The following is a 9,762-nucleotide window of genomic DNA, read 5'->3' on the forward strand; positions in this document are numbered from 1 at the left end:
GGATTTCCGTGCCTTATGTACTAGAACCCGTGTCCTTCAGACCAGCCCCGCTATCATCCCTAGCACACCCCCAAAGGCTAGAACCTGAGCAGGACAAAAACAATCTGGCGGCTCCTGGTGTAGCCCTCCAGTGGGGCAATGAGCTTGAACACAGGTGGCAGCAAGAAGTTGACCCCAGAGATGAAGATGGACGGAAGGTAATCCACCCCGAGCTTCAGCAGTGGCATCTGCTGGACAGGGGGCACCTCCTGGGAGAAAGGGTGGACCAAGCAAAGAGACCCTGGGGTTCTGGGCCTCCAGAACCTTGCTAAACATCCTCCCCCAGCCTCTTCTTCCTCCAGCACCCCAAGTCCAAGGTTCAAACGTACGCCCCCTTCCCTCCTAAGAGCCCAGGAATTTCAGACTTCAGTCCCCTCCAACCTTGGAAAAGTGCCGGGGTCACAGGACTCTCCTCCCCCAGGACCCTCCACACCTGCAGCCGCACAGCGGCCCCTGTAGCCCAGTAGACTCCATAGAAGGCTGCTCCCAGGAGTGCAATCACCAGCAGATTGAGCAGGATCCGCACCGACCACACCCGGGCTTGCTGGCCCAGGGTCCGTACCGCGGCCTGGCGCCGCACCACAGCTTCTTCCAGCTCCACCTGAGGCCGGGAAAGGTGTCCATTTGGGCTCACTTCCCCCACGCCCTGCAGGTGTTTCAGAGCCCCCTGCTCAACCGGACCTAATAGAGCAACGCTCCTCTAAGGGCTTCTACAATCCTTGCCCGAGTCCCCCCGACGGTCCTCTAGGGGACAGTTTAGCTCTCCCGGCCCCGCCCAGCACCCCACACCCCGCCCTCCGAGGCCCCGCCCAGCACGCGTGCCCGGTGCGGAGTTCCAGTCCTACTTTTTCAAGCCCCTTCGGGCCCTGCCTAGCTCTTCGCCTCGTACGGAGGAGCTTCCGGCCCCGCCCCCTCCCCGCTGCTTGCTTTTTCCCGGACGCTTTGACGTCAGGTATCCCTATTGTGGGCGCCTCCCAGCCCTCCCATTTCCCAAGGGCCGCCTCCTTAGAAGAAAGCTCCACCCAGCGTCTCTCGGGGCCCCGCCCCCACTCGGGGCCCCGCCCCCTCCAGGTCCCTAAGCGCACCTGCAGCTCGTAGAGGATGCTGCGCTGGCGCAGCCGCACGTGCCCGTCCCCGCAGAGGCCGAAGTCCCAGGCGGAGAACACCCGGTGGCTGTAGCTGGTCAGGGCCCCCGACTCGGCCAGCAGCGTCTGTTTCAGTCCTGACACGGAGCTAAGGGAGGGAAGACCCAGGAGCCGGGGTGTGGAAGGTCAGCCACGAGTGCGGGGACACCCCGGGAAATGAACCCTAGGACCTTGGGCGTTTGGCGAGCGGCCACCTAGCAGAGAAAGAGTCAGAGACGTAGAGACGGTCATTGGAGACAGAGACCGGGAGATTCAGGGGCAGTCTCGGGAAGACAGACGCCCAGCAGATAGCGACAAAGCTCCAGAGAGAAGGGCACGGGGACCCAGAGTGAGGAAGACAAAGACCCTGGGGAGACTGAGAGCCCAAAGGGGGAGGGTTCAGAGAAAGGGGGAGGGTTCAGAGAAAGGGGGGGCAGTGAAATGAAGGCAAGACGGCTAGAGAGAGGGGTCAGAGACTCAGAGGGAAGGACAGACGTCCAGAGAAGGGGGTGGGGGAGGAAGGCCCAGAGAAAGGAGGATAGACAAAGAAGCGGGGCAAAGACCCAGGGAGGGGACAGAGAAGCAGAGAGAGGGAGGGGCGCCTGGGTGGCTCAGTCGTTCGTTAAGCGTCTGCCTTCGGCTCAGGTCATGATCCCAAGGTCCTGGGATTGAGCCCCGCATCAGGCTCCCTGCTCTGCGGGAAGCCTGCCTCTTCCTCTCCCACTCCCCCTGTTTGTGTTCCCTCTCTCGCTGTCTCTGTCAAATAAATAAAATCTTAAAACAAAAACAAAAAAAACAGAGCGAGGGAAAGAAACGGAGAAAACTGGGCAAAGAGCTCCATATCCACCCTTACCGCCCCGGCTCAAGCCCCCGGCATAAGCCCCCAGCATCTCTCGAGTGGACAATTACAGAGGACTGCCATCTGGTCTCTCTGCTTCCACCTGTGCCCTCTTGAATCCATTCTGTTCCTTTTTATGCCGATTAGGTGGTACTGCTGTTTAAAACCTATTTCACAGCTTCTCCTTATTCTTGAAGTTTAGGCTCCTTCGTAGCACATCCAGCCAGCACGCACCTGATCTGGCTCCCACCTACTTCTTGAAGTTCAAATCCTGTCCTTCCGTCCTCCTCCTCCCTCCTCTTCCCTCCTCTTCCCTCTCCATTTCTCAGAACACTCCAAACCTCTTCTCACCACGGGGCCTTTGCACGTGCCGTTCCCCCTGCCTGGAATGCCCAGGTCTTAGCTGCTCACCTAGCTGGTTCCGTCTCCTCTTTCTGGTCTCTACCTACAGGTCACCTCCTCAGTCCTTTATTGACCGCTCCATTTAATGAGGGTCCCCGCCCATTCTCTACCTCAGGGGATGGCAAACTATGGCACCAGGTTCAGTAAATAAAGTTTTATTGGAACACAGCCACATTCACTCATTGACTTACTGTCTACAGCTGCCTTAGCCTTACAACAGCAGAGTTTGAGACAGACCGTATGGCCAGAAAATGAACGAAAATATGAACATATTTCCTATCCAGCCTTTATCAGGAAAAAATTGCTGATCCCTGTTCTATCATCTGTATATTATCCCATTTGTTTTCTATACAGTCCTGCTCCCAAACTGAAATCGCTGATCTGCTTTTTAACCTAAAAGTTGCTTTTTATTTCTCTCCGTTCATCTCCCCTCCTGGACTGTGAGGTGTACAAGGTAGGAGGACCCCCATCTGATAACCCTGGCACAGCGCCTGGCATTTAGGAGAAACTCCACTTTCTCTAAGTCCTTGGTTTCCTTCTTGACCACAGCCCCCCCACCCCCCAGGAACTCCCAGTCTTGCCTGAATGCCAGTGTGTCCCAGATTTGCATCTCCAGTCCGGACCCGTCTCCAGAAACCCACGTATGCAACTGCCTACTCACCATTCCCCTCGTTCGTCCAAAAGCCCCTTCAGAATCAACCGGCCAAAACTGCACGCCCCACCGACATGGCCCTGTCCAGCTCTCCCCATCATAAGGGCGGCAACACTGCCCTTCCCAGTGCTCAGGCTCAACACCTGGACTCATTCCTAACTTCTCACCCTCACCATGCCCCACCTCCAGTCATTAGGGAGCCCTCTGGGCTCTACTCAACATACATCCAGAGTCTCCCTTTTATATGAAGAACCAAACAGGCCGAAGCAGTCCATGGTGTGAACAGAAAGGATGGGGGTGGGGGAGTTGGGGGGGGAAGGCGGTAACTTGAGATCTTGAGGGGGCTTCTGGAGGCTGGTCATGTTCTGTTTCTTGGTATGGATGGGAACATATCAAGCTCTATTCTTTGGTTTCTGCATTTTTCTGGGTATGTGTGATATTTTAAAAATTATATATATATATAGTCAACTAATATGTGAGAAGGGAGCCCACAGACTCAATGCGGGGAGGATGGTCTCTTCAACCAATGTTGCTGAGAAAACTGGGGAGCCACGTGCAAAAGAATGAAATTGGACCGCAATCCTACACCACTCTCAAAAATTAGCGTGATTAATCACGTAAACATAAGACCTAAAACGGAAAACAGTCCTAGGGGAAAAATAAAGGAAGACCTCCTTGACATTCACCGTGGGGACGATTCTTTGGATAGGACACCAAGAGCACAAGCAACAAAAGCAAAAGGGAGTAAGTGGGACTACACGCCACTTACAAGCCTCTGTACAGCAAAAGAAAGAATGCACAGAATGAAAAGGCAACCTATGGAATAAAAGAAGATATTTGCAAATCATATCTGACATTGGGGTTAGTAGAAAAATATAAAAAGAACACATACAATATTCAACAGCCAAAAAAAAAAAAACCCCACACAAAACCTCAATTTAAAAATGGGCAGAGAAATCGAAAAGATGTTTTTCTGAAACATCTAGATGGCCAACAGGTATGTGAGCAAGTGTTCATCATCATTGATCATCAGGGAAATGCCAATCAAAACCCCAACGAGCTATCACCTCACACCTGTCAGGATGGCTCTCATCAAGAAGACAAGAGGTGACACTTGTTGGTGAGGACGTGGAGAACAGGGAACCCTCGTGCACTGCTGGGAATGTAAATCAGTGCAGCTACTATGGAAAACAGTATGGAGGTTCCCTCCCCCCAAAAATTAAAAATAGAGGTACCATATCATCCAGCAATCCCACTTCTCGGTATAGATCCAAAGGAAATGAAAAGAGGATCTCAAAGAGACATCTGCACCCCAACATTCACTGCATTATCAACAATAGCCAAGATATGAAACAACCTGAGTGTCTCTCAACGGATGGAGGAAGATGTGATATATACACGTATAGCAACAGGATATCATTCAACCACGAGAAAGCAGGAAGTCCTGCCATTTGCAGCAACATGGATGGACCCTGAGGGCATTATGCTAAGTGAGATGAGTCAGATAGCAGACACTGTATGATACCACTTATTTGTGGAATCTAAAAAAGCCGAACTCCAGGGGGCGCCTGGGTGGCTCAGATGGTTAAGCGTCTGCCTTCAGCTCAGGTCATGATCCCAGGGTCCTGGGATCGAGCCCCGCATCAGGCTCTCTGCTCCTTGGGAGCCTGCTTCTCCCTCTGCCTCTGTCTCTCGCTCTGTCTCTCATGAATTAAAAAAAAAAAAAAAAAAAAAGCTGAACTCCAGGAAACAGTAAAAGGGTGGTTACCAGGGGATGGGGACACAAAGAGGTCCAAGGATATAAACTTCCAGTCCTAAGTTCTGGGGATCTAATGTACAACATCCTGATTATAGTTAACAATCCTGCATTATATACTTGAAAGTTGCTCAGAGAGTAGATCTTAAACGTCATCACAAGACAGGATTGTGTGAGGGGATGGAGGCATCAGCTAAAACGACCCTGGTAATCATGTTGCAATATATAAACCTATTAGTTCAACACTTTGTACATCTTAAGCTCACACAACGTTATTTCTGTCAATTATATCTCAAGAAAGCTGGGGCAGGGGAGTAGAAATTCAATTAAAAAAAAATCCAAAATTGACCACGGCCACCACCCCGCTCCAAGCCCCCACCGTCTCTTGCCTGGATTACAATTCCACCTGCTGCGGGCTTGCCCATCGCTTACTCCCTTCTTTCCTTCTTGCCTCTCCCTCCCTCCCTCTCTCTCTTCCACAGAGCCAGAGAGGAAGACTCCTTTATAAAACCGAAATCAGATCAGGGTGATCTTCTGCTCAAGGACCCGCAGTGAGTCCCACCTCGCTTGGAAAGCATCCAAATCCTTTACGGAGTGCAGGTGCACCTCCATCGCTCTCCCCACCTCCCTCCGCTCCGGCCCCACCAGCTGCCTAGTGCACCCTCCACCACACCACCCTGCTCCTGCCTTGCCCTGGCTGGGCCCTCTGCCTGCAATGCCCTTCCCCCGGGGACTTCCTTGACCAAATCCCTCTCCTTCCCAATGTCTTTGTTTAAAGGTCGTGCCTCAATGAGGCGGCCCTGGGCACCTAATAAGACAGCAGCGCACCTCACCTGCTGTGTCCAGAGCCCTCATCACCTGCTAACACGCCACGTCATTGACTCATTTACGGCTCATTGCTTATCACCTGTTTCACCTAGTAAACTGTCCGCTCCACCAGGACAGCACTCGGTCGGGTTTTTGTTTGTTGTCCTGCTTTACCAACTGTCTGTCTGGAACAGTGGCCCGCACATAGTAGGGGCTTAATCCGTATTTGTTGCCGGAATGAATGAATCGCCCCTGTGTTTCCTGTAGAGCACTCTCCCCTCCAGAAAAGATGCAGTCACTTTGCTGGGCTAATATCATACCTTCCCCTCCTACCCTCTAAGCCACAGGAAGGAGAAACTGCCCATCCTAGTCCCTGGTCTTTAGCACGTATGAAGCATTTTTAAATCTGATTTCGACTCCAACTGAGAGAAAGGGGTCACAGAGCAAGACTCTGGATTCCTGGGGAGGGGTCTTCTCCCACCACAAGTCCCTCCCCACGCTCCCAGGGGGCCTGGGGTTACTGACCGATGGAGGATGAGCAGCAGGTACAGGAGGCCAATGACAAACACGGAGCACAGGTAGGTGACTGCCAGGTGTGGGCGGGGCGGGTAGAACCCATAGAAGAGAGGAGACCATTCTAGAAAACCCTGCAGAGGGAAAGTGCACCGTGTGGTTGGGCAATCAGAATCGGGGGGCACTGAGGCTCAGAGGAGGGGGGGGTCTCCCGGGGACGCACCTCTCCTGAGAGCAGGTTGAAGAGATGGGTGGGGAAGGTGACCAGGCCTTGGGGGTTGGGGTTGTAGAAGCCGCAGGGTGAGGAGGTGTTAGGGCCAGGGGGACCCGGGGGAGTCCCTTCCAGCCAGGTGGGCAGCAGCGTCATGCAGGCCTTAAGTACCGACGCCAGCACGTTGAGAAGCAGCAGGAAGCGCAGCAGGGAGAAGTAGGACTCAGTGCCGGCGCCAAATTGGCCTGCAGGGGGGGCCAGAGAGGCCTGGGGCTCCTTTCTGAGTCTGGAGTCCCGGGGCCCTCAGACCCGGGAGTCCGGACCCCCAGCCCCTCCTCCCTCAGGCCCAGGAGTGCAGACCCCCAGCCCTCCTCCCTCAGACCCAGGAGTCCAGACCCCCAGCCCCTCCTCCCTCAGACCCGGGAGTCCGGACCCCCAGCCCCTCCTCCCTCAGACCCAGGAATCCAGGCCCCCAGCCCCTCCTCCCTCAGACCCAGGACCCCGCCCCTCCTCCCTCAGACCCAGGAGTCCAGGCCCCCAGCCCCTCCTCCCTCAGATCCGGGAGTCCGGGCCCCCAGCCCTGCCTCCCTCAGACCCGGGAGTCCGGACCCCCAGCCCCTCCTCCCTCAGACCCGGGAGTCCAGACCCCAGCCCCTCCTCCCTCAGACCCGGGAGTCCGGACCCCCAGCGCCCGCCTCCCTCAGACCCGGGAGTCCAGGCCCCCAGCCCCTCCTCCCTCAGATCCGGGAGTCCGGGCCCCCAGCCCCGCCTCCCTCAGACCCGGGAGTCCGGACCCCCAGCCCCTCCTCCCTCAGACCCAGGGGCCCAGGCCCCCAGGCCCCCAGCCCCTCAGCCCCTCCTCCCTCAGGCCCGGGAGTCCGGACCCCCAGCCCCTCCTCCCTCAGACCCAGGCCCCCAGGCCCCCAGCCCCTCCTCCCTCAGGCCCGGGAGTCCGGACCCCCAGCCCCTCCTCCCTCAGACCCGGGAGTCCGGACCCCCAGGTCCTCCTCGCTCAGATCCAGGAGTCTGGGCCCCCCGGCCCCCTCCCCCCTCAGACCCAGGAATCCAGGATCTCAACCCCCTCCTCCCTCAGACCCTCATCCTTCATCCCTCAGACCCAGGAGTGGGGCCCGCCCCAAGACACCAGCCTCAACCCCACCGCACCCCCAATTCTCTTCAGCGTCCACGCCCAGGGTTGCAAGGTGCGCAGGCCTGCGTTCATCTTCTCCTTGGACCGCCGAAGCCGCAGGGCCCACTCTGCGGATCTGGAACCCGATCCCTGAGGCACCTGGTCCCTGGCGTGGCTCTGCCTGGTAGGGAAACAGATTCAGAGACAGAATAGGAAGGGCCCAGCAGCTCCACCTGGACACCACCCAAATGTAGAAACAAGACAACAGTGGGACCAGGAAGTAAATCGCAGTATGTGGGTAACTTGGCATCACTCCACAGCAACAGGAAGAGACAGCGAATGCATAAGAAGCCAGGCAGGATATCCCGACTGCAGGATCTGTGTACAGAGCTCCAGAGCAAACGCACACCCTGCTCTTTACGGATGCACTCGAAGGTGGCAAAGCTCTACAGGTAAGCAAGGACGAGATCGTCAGGGGCGCCTGGGTGGCTCGGTCGTTGGGCGTCTGCCTTCGGCTCAGGTCATGAGCCTGGGGTCCTGGGATCGGGCCCCGCATCGGGCTCCCTGCTCGGTGGGAAGCCTGCTTCTGCCTCTCCCACTCCCCCTGCTTGTGTTCCCTCTCTTGCTGTCTCTGTCAAATACATAAAATCTTTAAAAAAAAAAGATATTCGGGCGCCTGGGTGGCTCAGTTGGTTAAGCGACTGCTTTGGGCTCAGGTCATGATCCTGGAGTCCCTGGATCGAGTCCCGCATCGGGCTCCCTGCTCGGCGGGGAGTCTGCTTCTCCCTCTGACCCTCCCCCCTCTCATGTGCTCTCTCTCATTCTCTCTCTCTCTCAAATAAATAAAATCTTAAAAAAAAAAAAGATATTCATAGAAGTCTGGGATCTGGGGCGTGTGGGGTGCTTCTGGTCCCGCAGAGCTGTGTCTTGTCCTATGTGGAATTTGCCTGGGATCTTGCGGTGGGAATCTCTCAGTGTATACACAACGTTTGGTACACTTTTCTGTAGGCAAATATAAAGGAAAAGTAAAAAAGGAAAGAAGGAAGGTGTGATCCTGTGATTTATAATAAATATATATCTGGGTTTTGTCCCTCTTCCTGGCACAGAGGTTTAAAAACCCTTGGGATGCCCTAAACGATGAGATAAAGGCGTCTTTTGTAACATAAGCGAGGTGACTTTTGGATCCCAACTAAGAGTGCGGGCTGGCTGCCAGGGGGAGGAGAGGAGCCGGCTGGAGGCTGAATTCCATCGCCAGTGGCCAAAGATTTAATCAAGCATGTCTGTGTGACAAAACCACCCTAAAAACCCAAAATGATGGGGTTTGGAGAACAATTTCAAGCCACACGACCCCAGCCTCAGAAGGGCCCTGCACTTGCTTCTCACGTTCTGCTCTTCTCTGGTACAAATGCATAACACCAGTATCCCGCACTTGCCCGGAGTTCCAGTGCAGTGCTTTGTTTTTAGGAAAGACCCACATGACTCTCTGCTTTATGCTGAGCAGGATTACGAAAGGTTTGATAGGATGCCGTCCTTCGGATAGCGGGGGAAACCTGTAATTGTTGCCCAGGCGGCCCAGCACGTTCATTGTTCACCAGCCCTGCAAATCGGGTAGACCGGGAAGGGAACGATGGAAGAGGCAGAGAGGAAAACACGAAGAACAGATTTCAGGCTTGGGGAGAAATCGCCAGAGTAGGGACAGAGAACATGAACCCGGGCGAGGGAAGAGTCCCAGAGTCAGGGAAACAGGACTCTTTGGAGTCAGAGAAGCAGAGACCCAGGTGGGGGAAAGAAGCCAGAGAAGCAGAGCGAGACAGCCGAGTGAGAAGCAGACACAGCACCAACAAGTCAGACTATGGTCCTCACCTGGCTGGGAAGCGGGAGGGGGGACTCACCTGTGTGCCCGGCGGGCCTGCATGGGCCAGGGCAGTTCCCGGGAGGGGAGGGGCTCCTCCAGCTCCTTTTGGGCGGCTTCTGCGATGGCCTGGACGTTCCTCTCTCCATCTTCCTCCTCCTCCTCCAATGCCCCCCACGGCAGAACCCCAGGACCTCGGTACCGAAGGGTAGCAGCACTGGGGAGCTCATTCAGCACAGAGGAGAGCGACCGGCCTGGGGCAGGACAGCAGGGGCTGGGAGGGCCCAGGAGTCCCAGCCTCCAGCCCCTCCTCCCTCAGACCCAGGAGTCCAGGCCCCCAGCCCCTCCTCCCTCAGACCCAGGAGTCAGGCCCCCAGCCCCTCCTCCCTCAGACCCAGGAGTCCAGCCCCCGGGCCCTCCTCCCTCACACCCAGGAGTC

At 55.8% G+C, this 9,762-nt stretch overlaps 1 protein-coding gene across 1 annotated transcript in view; it reads right to left on the reverse strand.

The window, feature by feature from the left end:
- The window catches only part of TMC4 (transmembrane channel like 4), a 10,465-nt gene extending 2,425 nt beyond the window's left edge, over positions 1-8,040 (reverse strand). The window contains exons 1-6 of the mRNA XM_034986221.1: positions 7,507-8,040; positions 6,355-6,587; positions 6,144-6,265; positions 1,125-1,272; positions 473-640; positions 85-248 (exon numbers count right to left, since the gene is read on the reverse strand). Coding sequence (XP_034842112.1) covers positions 85-248; positions 473-640; positions 1,125-1,272; positions 6,144-6,265; positions 6,355-6,587; positions 7,507-7,564 — 893 coding nt within the window. The 5' untranslated portion in view covers positions 7,565-8,040. The remainder of the gene's footprint in view (positions 1-84; positions 249-472; positions 641-1,124; positions 1,273-6,143; positions 6,266-6,354; positions 6,588-7,506) is intronic.
- Between the last annotated feature and the right edge of the window lie 1,722 nt (positions 8,041-9,762).

This window comes from Mirounga leonina, unplaced genomic scaffold (assembly GCF_011800145.1).
Source record: "Mirounga leonina isolate KUSES-001 unplaced genomic scaffold, KU_Mleo_1.0 Mir_376, whole genome shotgun sequence".
Lineage (NCBI taxonomy): Eukaryota > Metazoa > Chordata > Mammalia > Carnivora > Phocidae > Mirounga > Mirounga leonina.